A 15,526-nucleotide genomic window follows, 5' to 3' on the forward strand; every position below is an offset into this window, starting at 1 on the left:
GCTCCTGACCAAGCTGCTTCAAAGGCTGCAGAGATGCCTTCTGACCTGATGGTGTGGGACAGGGCCAGGATCCCCAGCACGAAGAAGTACATGGACAGCAAGAGGTTGATGTACTCCTGGGAGAAGATCTGAGGCGGAGACACAAGGAGAAACGCAGGGTCAGGTCGTGGGCGGCCACGCGGACACCACAGTCCCGCTTTGCTTCTGGGGGCTGGTCGCGCCCCCTGGAGTCAAGGACTGCGTCAGGAAGCATCTCGAACAGCACTGGGGGCTGCTAGTCTCCGTGGCCGTGGGGAAAAGGAGAGGCCCGCAGAGGCACCCCCCAAGGACCATGTGCGGAGGACGGTCTACGGCAGGGGTCCCCTAACTTTTTACACAGGGGGCCAGTTCACTGTCCCTCAGACCGTTGGAGGGCCGCCACATACAGTGCTCCTCTCACTGACCACCAATGAAAGAGGTGCCCCTTCCGGAAGTGGGGTAGGGGCCGGATAAATGGCCTTAGAGGGCCGTCCGCGGGCCGTAGTCTGGGGACGCATGGTCTACGGGGTAGAGTGGAAGCAGGCCCGTGAGGCGGGCCCTGCACAGTCCAGCGGAGGCAGGACGCTGCCCTGGGCCGGGACAGTGGGGGGGAGGTGATGGGCGGCGGTCAGAGTCCAGACCTACTCTGGAACTGGGGACGCAGGCCATGCCAAGGGGCTGGCCGTGTGGGCTGAGAAGGAGCAGGGGCACGGCCCCGGGGTTTCCGGCTGGGCAGCGAGGTGGAGGGAGGTGCTGCTGGCTAACACGGAAGGTCTGGGTGGAGCAGGGCCCACTCCACGATGGCTCTTCCGTGCTCTCCCGGCGCTACGGGCCCTGCATTCCCAGCCCTTCTTGGGACTGTGCCGGCCCATCCGCCTCGGTGATTACTTAAGACCTGTCCACATGGGCCTGCGGGCTGCGTCTGACCCGGGATACTGCAGTGGGCCTCTCACCGGGTCCCTTCGAGGCGGCCCTTGGGAAACACCCCTGGATGACCACTGAGCTTCTGGTTGGCTGGCCCGTGTGGACTAGGAATCGTGTCTCACTTTTTCCCTGCGTTGGCCGCTAGAAAGTTTAATTTTTATGAGCTGCTTCACAGTAACTGGTCTTAGATGAGATGGGATTCATTTCTCGATCTGGAGAAACGTTACAAACTCCAGCGCCCCACTGGGAGGACAGGAGGGAAGGGCCGGGTGGCTCAGCTGCTGTGGAGCACCCAGGCAGCCGTCCTTCTGGAGCCTGGGACGAAGCTGGTGGCTGTTGTCCGGGCGGCTGCCTGTCAGAAATGTCAATGTGGACATGCTGGAGGCGCGGGGAAGAGGTATGCCGCGTCCCCTGGCACACGGCGGGCTGGGCTGGCCTGCCAGGAGGACAGGCTGAGCGGCAGGTGCCCGGCGCCCTAAGCAAGAACGTGCACACCCTCCGCTGCCAGAGATTCCTTTCTGGGGAGCCTGGCCGAAGGGAGGAGTCCTAGACACTGAGACGTGGAGGTCGGGAGGCCAGGGCCAGGACGTGGACTCCCGACTTAGCACAGCAGACTCGAGGAGTCGCTACAGAAAGCCAAGGCAGAGGCAGCGGGCGAAGGGCAAAGAGAGCCACAGAGAGCTACCGGCAGCATGGGGGGAGGAAGGTGTGCTCACCATGCGACATGCTGAGGGAAGCTAGAGCCCTCCCACTACGCACAGACGCACCAACGCCCCAGGTTTCACCAGGAGACGCACCTCTAAGGACTTACATCAAATCTCCAGAGCAGGTGCCTCAGGCAGAGGGAAAGGGAGGGGGCGTCAGGGGTGGAGGGGGACCCGGCCTGGACTGATGGCGGGTGCCAGGGAGCATTTGATAAAAACTCAACGGAAGGCAGGCAGGCAGGGAGGGAGGAAGGGAGGGAAAGAGGGAGGGAGGGAAGGGAAAGGAAAGAAAAAAGAAACAACCAAGGAATACCTAATGTTACTTGACTCATTCTTATTTATTGGTAAGAGTAAAAATCAGAATGATTCTTCTTCTCTTTAAAGTGGGGGGAATGAGGGTAATCAACCATGGTGTATCTGCTTGGGGGACACTGAGCCCATTAAGAGGCCTAGTTCTGGATCCCACAATGCGGGAGTGATGGAGCAGGAAGCAGGCATTAGCAATTAGATTTTGACTCATTTGCAGACTGGTAAGAACAAAGAATTTGGACGCTACCCAATACAGGTGAGAATGCAGGGATGCGAGCCCACCTGGAACTGTTAGCGGGAGCGTCAACTGGCACAGTCTCTTTGGAGGGATGTGGCACTATCTGTCAAATTACAGACAGAGATGCTGTCTGACCTGGTGAACCTGCTGCAGGCACTCCTGTGGATATGTGCGCGGGCCGGGACCCATGCCCGGAGACGGTCCCGCACGCTGCTGGGATGCCCCAGCGCCACAGCACTAAGTGCCCCTCGGGGCGCATCCGGTACAACAGAGCCCGAAGCGGCTGTTAATAAAGAGTGAGGTAGCTTTAACTGTCTGGATACCAAAATATCTCCCTGGTAAAAATCGTGTGGTGGGACAAGTATTTATTTCAAAATTTTAACATCAATGTAAATCTATACAGAAAAGATTTATAAGAAACTGTATTGAGAGGATTATAGCTCATTTGCTCTTTCCCCTAGACTGAAAAAAAAAGTTAACCATGTATGTGGTATTTTTAAAATGTAAATTAAAGGTTGTTCTTGAAAAATTTTTCCTTTCTTCCTTCCCTCCCTCCCTCCCTTTTTAAAATTTTTTAATGAAAGAGGAAGGAAGGGAATGAGAGGAAGAGGGGAGAGACAGGGAGAGAGAAAGGGAGAAGACATTGATCTGTTCCTGTTGTGCCCTCACCAGGGATCAAACCCACGACCTTTGTGCTTTGGGACAATGCTTTAACCAACAGAGTCACCTGGCCAGGGAGTCACTGGCGGGGAAAAAGGTGCCTGTGACATATACTACTACAAACAAAACAAAACAAAACAAAACACAACACGGCATGACACGACTGTTATAATGGCTATTATGTTAAAAATATGCTTGTTAGAAGCCTGCGACAGCCCAAGATGTCAAAAGGGATCACCTTTGCGTTTTCCCCTCTCGATATTTCCCCCTCCTTTTAAGTTTTCTGTCTATATTACTTTTATAATAGAAAATAAGACACATTATAGTAAAAAAAAAAGGTGTGAGTTTGCAGGAACACGAGGAAATGCTTACAACGTCATCAACAGGAAGGCTACGGAACTGAACACACCACACGTCACAGCTATGGCGAAACCATGCACCGGATGAACGGAGGAAGGACACACCTCCACAGGGGGTCTGGGACCGTCTCTGGTAGGGGGGTTTTGGATGGCTGCTGTTTTTCCCTTTTTACTTTTCAGTGCTTTCCAGGTTTTCAACACTGAGCCTGTGTAACTCTTATTGGGAAAATAAACCTCGATAAATTAAAAAAAAAGAAAAGCAATTAGTACAGTAGAGGTACATCTGAGGCGCAAGCTACACCCCATCCCAACGTAAATAGTGCCGTGAACCAAGTGGGTGTCATGAGAACAAAACAAAAGCTCCAGGCAGGAAAGCTGACTGGTGGGACAGACTCCCAAACACCAACAGGTTGTCTCTGGGCAGTGGGTGGCGTGGTGAGTTATTATGACTTTTTTTCCTGTTCTTTGTTTTCTAGAAATGAACATGCATGTCTTCTGTGATGGAAAAAAAACAAAATAAAGTTACTGAAACCAAATGACCCAGCAGGCGTCAAAGACTTACTTTGAAAAAGAGATAGAGCCCCAGGAGGGTGCAGCTGGCGATGATGGGGAAGCGGGCGGCATCCCGGCTGGTGATGGTCTCTGGCATGTCGGAGGCATTCTGCGGGAAAGAAGCATGGTGAGCGCCGAGCGGGCCGTGCCTGGTGGCCAGGGCTGGGCACATGCGAATCCGGTGCCCCAGCAGCTCATCCACCCCCTTCTCCCTGTCTGGCCCAGCCCAGTTAGGTGCCACAGGGGTCCCTTAACTCCAGGCTTTGTTAATGTTAACGCTGTTCCCTCTGCCAGCGGTGCCACTCCGGGGCAAGGCGCTCTGATCCCACTGTTGCCACCGAGGAGATCTGTTCCCCGACGGGAGGACCCCGGCTCATGCAGTGTGTCTAGGGATAAGAGCTACGGCAGGGGCAGTCGTGGTGTGTAATAACTGGAAACAACAACACCCAACCCCTGGAAGCCGGTGACAACACAGCTGTCCTGGAACTCACGAGAACTATTTCCACTTTCCTACGGATCAGCTCAGAGGCAAATGTGTGCAATCCGTTGTCCAGTCGGTAGTGAGCACTCAGAGGAAATAAACCACCAACAAACAAGACTAACGGTGCCCACACCCATACACAGAAGGCACCGAGGGCAAGAAGCAAATCTTGACAACACTTAAACCTTAAGGAATTTTGGGAAACCGAACCTGGTAAGCGTGAAAGCCACAACTATGATTCACAACGGCGGAGGCGGTGGCCAGCAGGGATGTGTCGGGGCAAAGAGCTGGCAGGGGACAGATACTTAGCGAGAAAGAACTGAACGCAATCAAAACCATCTCAGTATTATAAATACGGGAAACATGCGAAAGGGAGTAACCGGCAACACAGACTAGACAGCTCTCCAGAACTCACACTGGAAGACTAATGAGAATCCCTCGATTTTCACGTTCAGGGTCATGGTGCCCTTGGGCCCTCTGCTGGGCAGTCCTCAGTCCTCAGTCTTCAAAGGACCCAGCAAGTGTGGCTGCCACAAGGCTCTTCCTCTTCCCCCCACTGGGATGAGCCTACCTCCCAACCACGACTCTCACTGCGTGTTCTGTCCGACTTCATTTTCCACTCTGGCTACAGAAAGTCCTAGCAACACCAGATTCTGCTCACGCCAAAGAGACGCTCTTTCCACGAGAGCCACAGACGCACGGAGGGCCCGAGATCCCGCATCACGTCCGTCCTATGAAAAAGGCATAGGCACTCCGAAGAGAAGGAGGGGGTCACAGTCAGCTGCAGAGTCTCATTCACAGTGTGGCTCACAGCTGCCTCTTAAAAGCCAACAGGGCAGAAGAACCCAGGGGGCAGCAGCCTGGGGAGGTGGGTTTTGGCCCCGGGGGGCCGTTCCGCACCGGGGTGGAAGGCTGCAGAAGGGAGAGGATGCGGGGTGCAAGGCAGGAAGCCCCTGCAATGACCACGAGCGGATGGAGAGGTGGGGAACCGGGGTGCCTGTATGCCACCCATCTGCGTACAAACTGGGAGGGCAACGTGGCAGGTGTGTCAAATCGTAACCGGCATGTGCTCGAGGTACAGAGAGAAGGAAGGGTCATGGAGCAGAAACTACAAATGGCTCTTCGTCACAGGAACGTCCATCCTCCCTCTCAATAAGAGAAGCTCGTTACAGTGCACTGAGATTCCATCTTTCGTTGTCAGAATGGCAAAACCCCACACGTCTGCTAACACAGCGAGCTGGTGAGGACGTGGGGAAGGCAGGCACTGACCGCTCTGCTGGCAGGGCTGCGCTGGTCTCGCCGTGGCAAGCACGTTGGCAGCAGCCGTCACAATCACAGATGCACATGCCCTTGCCCAAGCAATTCCCCTTCCGGGAATTTTTCTACAGCTATAATTCACACACGTGCAAAGTGATGCATATTAAGTATAGCCACGGTGTTGAGTGCTCTGTTAATGGCTTGCTGGGTGACCAAGACAAATCACTCACTCACCTGTCAAACAGATGACAATGTCTTGTGTTACTACCTCTAAGAGGGCCAAGCGGCTTAAAGCCACTGCGACCTGGGATGTGCAAGAGCCTGGTGCACTGTAAGGTGCTGTGACCATTTGAGGAGCTGTGCTTCTCCGGGGGGCCCCTTCCTCAAAGCCCCACGTCCGCACGCTGAGGCCCAGGGTTAGGGGTGGATGGGCAGCACTGACACACACACACACACACACACACACACACACACAATTGAGCTCCTGATTGCGAAGAGTTCGCAGGCAGGCCAAGACCTTGGCAGTGGACAGAATATCACCATACACTGTGCCACGTGACAAAATGCGACACGCACACCAGTGCAACGCACGGTATGTGTGCCAAATGCTCGAGCGAGGGCTCTGATGTCAGCCAGCCCCGTCTGCCGCCCGCGCTGTCCCTCCCACCCCCTAGCTGTGGGACCTTGGAGGGGCTCTCTCAGAGCCTCGGTTTCCTCAGCTGTAGCGGGAGCTGTCAGGAGTCTACGACTTTCACCCTGGAATATTTAGTGCTGTGTGCTGAGCTTGTCACTCAAGCCGGCCAGTTTGTATTACTGCGCACAAGGGAATCACGGGAAAGCGGGCAGGACATTACTCCTGCACGGAAGTAGGGGGTGTCTGTGGGGGATGGCGCAGGGCCACCCACGCAAGACCTGGACGGTCCAGCACACGGGTGTGAACGTGTATGGGGACGCGTCAGGGCTCCCTTCCACGTGCTCCTGTCCTCTCAGCCCAGCATCCTGGGCGGAAAGAGGCTTCATTAGTATCTGACGACATGCCAGGCTGCACAGATGCTCCATCATACAGAGGAATCAGGTCTCCTCCGCGGGTGACTGCTATAAATATCCCCTGCCATAATGCTGAGTCAGGATGGGAGGCTTGAAACCCGACTGACAGTAACAGAACAAGGATAACACTTACAGAGAGCTTTCTAGGGGCCAAGCAGCACGAGTCTCTACATGATTTCATGCTCCAAAAAACCCTATGAAGCAGCTCCATCTTATAGATGGGGAAACTGAGGCGCAGAGAGGCGAAATGACTTGCTTTAAGGTCCCACGGCTCGCTGGTGGCAGAGGCAGGGTTCACACTGCGGCCGTCTGGTCCCACAGCCTAAGTTCCCCCTAGGTACCTTCAACGTTTCTTGTCTGGAAATTTCTGCCGGAAGGTCGTGACAAGATGCTCAGGGAGCCGAGACCTTTCCCAGGAACAGACTCTTGGCGACAGAACTGTTCACCTTCGTAGCCACAAGAAGACTAGATGTTGTTAGGATTCCCTCCTAATTCAATTCGGATTTTTTTTAACCAGCCACTCCTATGCAAATGCAATAGCTTCTGACACATGAAACGCAATTAGAGAGTGAGGGGAAATCTGACACAAATAGCAGAAATAAATTTAGCTCCCAGTGACACTCTGGATGCTCAGGTATCCGGGCAGAAGCAGAAGCAGGGAGGGAAGACAGACGCCTGGCTTCAAGCCACTGGTTCCGCCTGAGCGTTGGGAGTCCCCGGTCCAGGCCGCGCCCCAGAAACGCTCTGCGATTCGGGGACCCATTACTCCATCGCTCCGGCTGAGACTGCGGGGTCTCTCGCCCTCCCCTCCAGGTCTGCTCCCTCACCCTCTCACCCTGCTGCAATTCTGCTTCCCAAGCGTTTCCCGAATGGTCCCTCACCCAGCCCTTTGCTCCCGACCACCTCACCAGCGTCCTCCCCTTCTCCCTCCCGCAGGAGCACTGTCCGGAGCCCCTGCCTCTCTCCCTCCCGCAGGAGCACTGTCCGGAGCCCCTGCCTCTCTCCCTCCCGCAGGAGCACTGTCCGGAGCCCCTGCCTCTCTCCCTCCCGCAGGAGCACTGTCCGGAGCCCCTCCCTCTCTCCCTCCCGCAGGAGCACTGTCCGGAGCCCCTCCCTCTCTCCCTCCCGCAGGAGCACTGTCCGGAGCCCCTCCCTCTCTCCCTCCCGCAGGAGCACTGTCCGGAGCCTCTCCCTCTCTCCCTCCCGCAGGAGCACTGTCCGGAGCCCCTGCCTCTCTCCCTCCCGCAGGAGCACTGTCCGGAGCCCCTCCCTCTCTCCCTCCCGCAGGAGCACTGTCCGGAGCCCCTCCCTCTCTCCCTCCCGCAGGAGCACTGTCCGGAGCCCCTGCCTCTCTCCCTCCCGCAGGAGCACTGTCCGGAGCCCCTCCCTCTCTCCCTCCCGCAGGAGCACTGTCCGGAGCCCCTCCCTCTCTCCCTCCCGCAGGAGCACTGTCCGGAGCCTCTCCCTCTCTCCCTCCCGCAGGAGCACTGTCCGGAGCCCCTCCCTCTCTCCCTCCCGCAGGAGCACTGTCCGGAGCCCCTCCCTCTCTCCCTCCCGCAGGAGCACTGTCCGGAGCCCCTCCCTCTCTCCCTCCCGCAGGAGCACTGTCCGGAGCCCCTCCCTCTCTCCCTCCCGCAGGAGCACTGTCCGGAGCCCCTCCCTCTCTCCCTCCCGCAGGAGCACTGTCCGGAGCCTCTCCCTCCCGCAGGAGCACTGTCCGGAGCCCCTCCCTCCCTCCCTCCCGCAGGAGCACTGTCCGGAGCCCCTCCCTCTCTCCCTCCCGCAGGAGCACTGTCCGGAGCCTCTTCCTCTCTCCCTCCCGCAGGAGCACTGTCCGGAGCCCCTTCCTCTCTCCCTCCCGCAGGAGCACTGTCCGGAGCCCCTGCCTCTCTCCCTCCCGCAGGAGCACTGTCCGGAGCCTCTTCCTCTCTCCCTCCCGCAGGAGCACTGTCCGGAGCCTCTCCCTCTCTCCCTCCCGCAGGAGCACTGTCCGGAGCCCCTCCCTCTCTCCCTCCCGCAGGAGCACTGTCCGGAGCCCCTCCCTCTCTCCCTCCCGCAGGAGCACTGTCCGGAGCCTCTCCCTCTCTCCCTCCCGCAGGAGCACTGTCCGGAGCCTCTCCCTCTCTCCCTCCCGCAGGAGCACTGTCCGGAGCCTCTTCCTTTCTCCCTCCCGCAGGAGCACTGTCCGGAGCCTCTTCCTCTCTCCCTCCCGCAGGAGCACTGTCCGGAGCCCCTCCCTCTCTCCCTCCCGCAGGAGCACTGTCCGGAGCCCCTCCCTCTCTCCCTCCCGCAGGAGCACTGTCCGGAGCCCCTCCCTCTCTCCCTCCCGCAGGAGCACTGTCCGGAGCCCCTCCCTCTCTCCCTCCCGCAGGAGCACTGTCCGGAGCCCCTCCCTCTCTCCCTCCCGCAGGAGCACTGTCCGGAGCCCCTCCCTCTCTCCCTCCCGCAGGAGCACTGTCCGGAGCCTCTTCCTCTCTCCCTCCCGCAGGAGCACTGTCCGGAGCCCCTCCCTCTCTCCCTCCCGCAGGAGCACTGTCCGGAGCCTCTCCCTCTCTCCCTCCCGCAGGAGCACTGTCCGGAGCCTCTCCCTCTCTCCCTCCCGCAGGAGCACTGTCCGGAGCCCCTCCCTCTCTCCCTCCCGCAGGAGCACTGTCCGGAGCCTCTCCCTCTCTCCCTCCCGCAGGAGCACTGTCCGGAGCCCCGCCCTCTCTCCCTCCCGCAGGAGCACTGTCCGGAGCCCCTGCCTCTCTCCCTCCCGCAGGAGCACTGTCCGGAGCCCCTCCCTCTCTCCCTCCCGCAGGAGCACTGTCCGGAGCCTCTCCCTCTCTCCCTCCCGCAGGAGCACTGTCCGGAGCCCCTCCCTCTCTCCCTCCCGCAGGAGCACTGTCCGGAGCCCCTGCCTCTCTCCCTCCCGCAGGAGCACTGTCCGGAGCCCCTCCCTCTCTCCCTCCCGCAGGAGCACTGTCCGGAGCCCCTGCCTCTCTCCCTCCCGCAGGAGCACTGTCCGGAGCCTCTCCCTCTCTCCCTCCCGCAGGAGCACTGTCCGGAGCCCCTGCCTCTCTCCCTCCCGCAGGAGCACTGTCCGGAGCCCCTCCCTCTCTCCCTCCCGCAGGAGCACTGTCCGGAGCCTCTCCCTCTCTCCCTCCCGCAGGAGCACTGTCCGGAGCCTCTCCCTCTCTCCCTCCCGCAGGAGCACTGTCCGGAGCCCCTCCCTCTCTCCCTCCCGCAGGAGCACTGTCCGGAGCCCCTCCCTCTCTCCCTCCCGCAGGAGCACTGTCCGGAGCCCCTCCCTCTCTCCCTCCCGCAGGAGCACTGTCCGGAGCCCCTCCCTCTCTCCCTCCCGCAGGAGCACTGTCCGGAGCCCCTCCCTCTCTCCCTCCCGCAGGAGCACTGTCCGGAGCCCCTGCCTCTCTCCCTCCCGCAGGAGCACTGTCCGGAGCCTCTCCCTCTCTCCCTCCCGCAGGAGCACTGTCCGGAGCCCCTGCCTCTCTCCCTCCCGCAGGAGCACTGTCCGGAGCCTCTCCCTCTCTCCCTCCCGCAGGAGCACTGTCCGGAGCCTCTCCCTCTCTCCCTCCCGCAGGAGCACTGTCCGGAGCCCCTCCCTCTCTCCCTCCCGCAGGAGCACTGTCCGGAGCCTCTTCCTCTCTCCCTCCCGCAGGAGCACTGTCCGGAGCCTCTCCCTCTCTCCCTCCCGCAGGAGCACTGTCCGGAGCCCCTGCCTTTCTCCCTCCCGCAGGAGCACTGTCCGGAGCCTCTTCCTCTCTCCCTCCCGCAGGAGCACTGTCCGGAGCCCCTCCCTCTCTCCCTCCCGCAGGAGCACTGTCCGGAGCCTCTCCCTCTCTCCCTCCCGCAGGAGCACTGTCCGGAGCCCCTCCCTCTCTCCCTCCCGCAGGAGCACTGTCCGGAGCCCCTCCCTCTCTCCCTCCCGCACGAGCACTGTCTGAGCCCCTCCCTTTCTCCCTCCTGCAGGAGCACTGTCTGGAGCCTCTCCCTCTCTCCCTCCTGCAGGAGCACTGTCTGAGCCTAGACCTGATGGTGTCACACACCTGGCTGAAAACCTCCGGAGAAAGGACTACCAGGCAGCCATTATGCAGGAATCGAGGTCACTGCTGGTAGGGGTGTAAACAGATACCACCCCTATGGTGGATTAATTTCATAAAGCTATAGCACATCGCCTTTGACCCCAGCAAACCAATCTCAAGGAATTTATCCTACAAACACACAGATAAGCCTAAAGTAACTGTACAAGATTAATTTCAGCGTGACTCAGAACAGCAAAAGACTGACACCACCTCAGTGCCCAGCAGAGGGCTTCGAGGCAGGGGCCTCGCACTTGAGCACACGTCAGAATCACCCGGAGGGCCTGTCAAGACAGACTGCTGGGCCCACCTGAGGTCCTCACTCAGAATTTGCATTCTGCACAAGTTCCCAAGTGATTCTGTCGCTGCTGGTCCGGGAGTCACGCTTTTGGGGGGCAGGCTGGACACCGTACAGCTATCGGGAGAACACACCCACTCCACAGGTACTGGCATATTTACTGCCAACGTACATTCAATGGAAAAAAAAGACAGGGGCAAAAAAGAGTGTATCTATAACAAAATATACAGTAACTGTCATGTAACAGAAGCGGGGGAAGCATGTTTATTTGTAAAGGCACGGAATCTCTTGGAGTTATCCAAGAAACAAGGATCAGGGTCTGCCCCTCGGCAGGGAACTCGGGCAGCGGGGTGGGAGGACTCACTGGGCACCCCTCTGTTCCCCTGGAATTCTATACCATGGGCATGTGTTCCCCTACGCCCCGCTACGACCAATGAGGCAGATCCCCATGTGCTGACACAGGAGAATGACTAAGACTTTGATAGAGAAAAAATCAAGTTGCAGAGCATTATACTCTATAAAGCCCCATTCTTATAAAAATAAATTTACATATGGATACATACCCAGGCACATCCATATGCTTTTATAAACACAAAAAAAGTTCTGGAAGGTTACACATCTAACAGCCAACTGGGTTACTTCCAAGGAGTGGCACTGATGGGGACGCTTTTCCTTATACTTCTGCACGGCTGGAATCCCCCCCCCAGCGCGAGTGTGTAGTAATTTTGTAATTGAAGATTAGCTGTTGCGTTGCCTTCAGGATTCAAGACCCCAGAAAGGCCCTGGGCTCCCTGAGCCTCTTCCTGCCGCCCCTCCAAGCCGCTGTGCTGGGCTCACATCCCGCTACCCCCGGCCTCTCTGAACACACTTCGTGGCCCCGGGCCTCCCGCTCTTCCTGTTCTGCCAGCTGAACTCTCCACACGAAGACAAACGCTGCCAACCCCAGGGGCACCTCAGCATCCAGCTGAGTTGGCGGGGCACACATCTGCATCTCCTTGATGACTGAGCTCTGTGAGGGCGGGGCTTGGCCTTCCTTGTCCTGGCACTCCTGGTCCCCGGCCCAAGGCTGGCACAGGGCAGGCACCCAGTCCAGCTGGCTGAAGGGCCCCCTGAGTCACAGGCCGAGGGACTCTGAAGCAATCTGCAGTGCAGGCATCGCGAGGCCAGGGACTTGCTCCCTTCTGGGAACACGGGTCTCTGACAGGGACGGGCACCTCTAAGGTGACTCCTCCCATACCCACTTCGTCCTAACACACTCCTGGATGCTCCACTTTTTTCTCCCCGGGATTTCACAATTCGCCCTGCCTGCTACGGACAGCTGGCCCCAGGGATACTTCTGTCCTCACATGCCCTCTCTCTCTCCGCTTGCTTCGGGCTTTAACTCTGGTAGGAAATCCAAACTCTCGGACCCCCATGCTGACTCTTCTCTCCTTGCCAAATGACCAGGGAAGCATGACTCAGGGTAGAAAAAAGGAAGTCATCTGGCCTGTGCTTTTCACAGGCCAAGATGCCACTGTGGATCACTGAGGGGCACCAGACTAGGACTCGAGACACCTGGCTCTGTCCCTAGTTGGCAGAGTGATCTTCAGAAGAGTCATTTCTGTGACCCTCAGGTTTCTTTCTCAGGACAATGGGGATAATAAAACTGGCTCTGCCTGCCACCCCTCAGTTGCTGGGAGAAGGCTTTGTAAACTGTAGAATATTCTAGAGGTGGGAGGCTACTAAGTAAGGATCAGGCTGTTTGCAACTTCCTGTATAGTTTTCCAACCCCCGCTGTCCCACAGGAGATGCTGGGAGTGGGGGCAGGTGTTTAGAGGCGCCAGTGGATCTAAAGCTCTCTTCCATCCAGAGCCTCTGCTCCAGCCACACCATCTTCTGAACTGCCTTGCACCCCTGCTGGCCTGGTTTCCTCATTCCTAGACTGTCTTCTACATCAAGACTCAAGCCCACCTTAGCAGAAAACCGTCCTGCCCTGCCCCGGGTGTGCTCAGCCTCTATCTCTAAACCCTGAGCCCTACCTGTATTCCAGTCACAGACAGTTATTCCTCCCTCCTCCAGACACCAGACTCACCGGACACAGGGCTCTGACCCACTCATCTGTGCAGCATCCCCTAGATAGTAACAGATGTTCAGGAAACTTTGTTGCCTGAAGGGTGTGTTGTGAAGAGATTAGGGATCCATACACAGAAGGTACCAGGAATTAACCTCAGAGAAACTGCCCAGCTTACACATACTGGCCCTCACCTCCCATGTCCTGGTCTATTTCAGAGCTTCTCTCTGTACCAAGTGTCTGCCCGAAAGGTCCAGCACAGAGGCTGAAGGTCGCCTGAACTCTGCTTACAAGAGGCAGAACGGAAAGGGGCCACCTAAGCCCTTCCTGACTACTCCCCTCCGCGTCTGACCACAGAGAGAGCCAGCAGTTGAGTTCTCTGATCTTGGGGAACGAAGATGGCAGGCCTCAGCCACTGCTCAAGCTGGGTAAGGTTTCGAGAACGTGGGCTTGAGCAATTTCAAAAGTGGCAGCTGCTTTGTGGGCCCGCCCTCTTTGGGGTTCAACTTCAGGTTTGGGTGGGGAGGAGCAGCAGGAAGCCGCACATCAGGAGGCTGTGGGGAGGGAACTGGGCGCCAGGAAGTGAGAAGCCATTGGTGCAACGGGCTCGAGAGGGTTAGAGGGCTGAAGGGAAGAGGTGGAAGTGCTCGGATCCTCTATGGTATCCAATGGGACAGACGTTGAGGAAGGCCAGGGATGAGGTCTGGGTCTCACCTGAGAGGCCAACAGGAGCTCAGGTGCTCAGCAGGTAGGCCCAGGTTGGTGCAGGGACTGACTGTCTTAGTGCATAGGGAGAAAGGCTACTGTGAGGTAGGGTCATGGCTTAGGGTGGGAACAGGGTTAGGGATTAGAACAGGGCTCAGGGTTGGACAGGTAAGACAAGGGTGGCTGGTTGTCAGGGAGCGGACACCAGCAAAATAAGGGGGTCTATGCCTGGTTAAAAAGGAAAGCACCAAGGTAGCCAGGTACTGAGGGTCTGGCTGGCGGGAACTGGTCCCAGAAAGTGACGTGAGAAACCGTAGGCTGAGCTGGGACTTTGGTCCAGGGTTAAGTTACATACTGGACCAGGGCCTGATCTGGGGGTTCTCTGGAGAGCACAGTTCAAGCCACAGATTCCAGGATCTACCCTGGGATGGGGCGAGGCAGGGTTGCTAATGCAGGGATGACACGAGCTTGTCCCATTCAGGAGCTCTCAGGACCAGGGCCCCACCTCGAGGTTAACCCAGAGCCCGGGATGAGGCGACTGTCTCCGACGGGATGACCGGCCAGAGCCAGAGCCGAGGCGGGGACTGACTGGTCAGGCTGCGTCCAGCAGGCTCAGAACAATCAGTGCCGGAACCACAGCGCGAGGGGTCGGCGGACAGCGTTACCAGCATGCTGTCCAGGGGGAGGGATGTGTCACGGTCTTAGTGGCGGGTGGAAACCTGGATCTATTCGAGGAAGGTGTCAGCAGCCGGTTCGCGGGCTGGTGCCCCGATGCCGGGGAACCTAAGGGCCGCCGCGGGCCCTGGGCCTGGGGTGGGGGCACTGTGGTGATCAGGGCGGGGAAGGGTCCCTGTCAGGGAGACGAGGTGTCCGTCCCTTCCAGGGGGGGCGGGGCGGAGGCCGCCCCGCGTCAGCCGCGTCCCGGGTGGGAGGCGGGAAGCCCCGGTTTTGCCGCCGGCCCTACCTTGCCGCGGGCGCAGCGCACGGAGCGCAGGGCGCCGAAGAAGATGGGCAGCAGCGCCATGAGCAGGAGGCTGCCGTAGGCCAGCGCGATGCCCTCGGGCGTGGAAGGCGGCCGCGCCGTGCCGTTGGCTGGGCCGCCCCCCTCGGCGCTGCCGTTATGCGGGTCGCTGAGGGCCGAGTCCATCACGAGGCTGCGTTCCCGGTCCGACTCCAGTTCCGGCCGCTGCAGCCGAGTCGCAGAAGGGAAGGCGGGCGCTGCTGCAGGGAAAGCCACGTTCCCCTAAAGCAACAGGAAGTGACGTGCCTCCTCGCCGGTCCCAGCCGCGCACGCGTGCGCGTTCACGCCTCCCCGCCCGCGCGCCCTCTAGCGGTGGCGGAGGGCCAGGCGGGCCGGTTGCTAAGCAACTTGCTAGACGAGGTCAGGAAAGGAACGCTGGACCACTGCGGTGAGCATCCATCCCGAGGGAAACCCGAGGATCTGATTCTCTGCCCCAGTCAACCTCTTCAACCTCAGGCTGCCCCACATATTCTCATCCTCATAACTAAGACTTTGTTTATTCATACATGCGTCCATCCAATATTCCATCGTTCCTTCACTTCTTAAAATTTGAGTTATCTCATTATATGCCAGGCAGTGTCCTAGGCTCTGAGGACACAGAAGAGGAACAACACAAGCAAAAGTTCGTCCCTGCCTTCGTTAATCTTGCGTTGTTACTGTGGTAGAATGGGGGCAAGACAATAAGTACAACAAAATAAGTAAATAAAATGTAAAGTCTACAGGATATTAGTGTGTAGTTACTTATACATTACATAGCATGTTAATGGAGATAATTTGGAGAGACTTCCCTCTACCTAGTGCACTTCTGTATATGGCTTGGGTCA

General features: G+C 58.3%; 1 protein-coding gene across 3 annotated transcripts in view; it reads right to left on the bottom strand.

The window, feature by feature from the left end:
- The window catches only part of HM13 (histocompatibility minor 13), a 36,617-nt gene extending 21,674 nt beyond the window's left edge, over positions 1 to 14,943 (bottom strand). For 2 of the 3 annotated variants that reach the window (XR_010726038.1, XM_066235151.1), the window contains exons 1-3: positions 14,646 to 14,943; positions 3,775 to 3,873; positions 46 to 128 (exon numbers count right to left, since the gene is read on the bottom strand). Coding sequence is in view for 2 of the 3 variants with exons in the window: in XM_066235151.1 (XP_066091248.1) it covers positions 46 to 128; positions 3,775 to 3,873; positions 14,646 to 14,828 (365 nt within the window). In the remaining variant the exon portion in view is untranslated. The remainder of the gene's footprint in view (positions 1 to 45; positions 129 to 3,774; positions 3,874 to 14,645) is intronic. The other variant, XM_066235149.1, reaches the window with a different exon arrangement.
- Positions 14,944 to 15,526: the final 583 nt, after the last annotated feature.

Source organism: Saccopteryx bilineata, chromosome 6 (assembly GCF_036850765.1).
Source record: "Saccopteryx bilineata isolate mSacBil1 chromosome 6, mSacBil1_pri_phased_curated, whole genome shotgun sequence".
NCBI lineage: Eukaryota > Metazoa > Chordata > Mammalia > Chiroptera > Emballonuridae > Saccopteryx > Saccopteryx bilineata.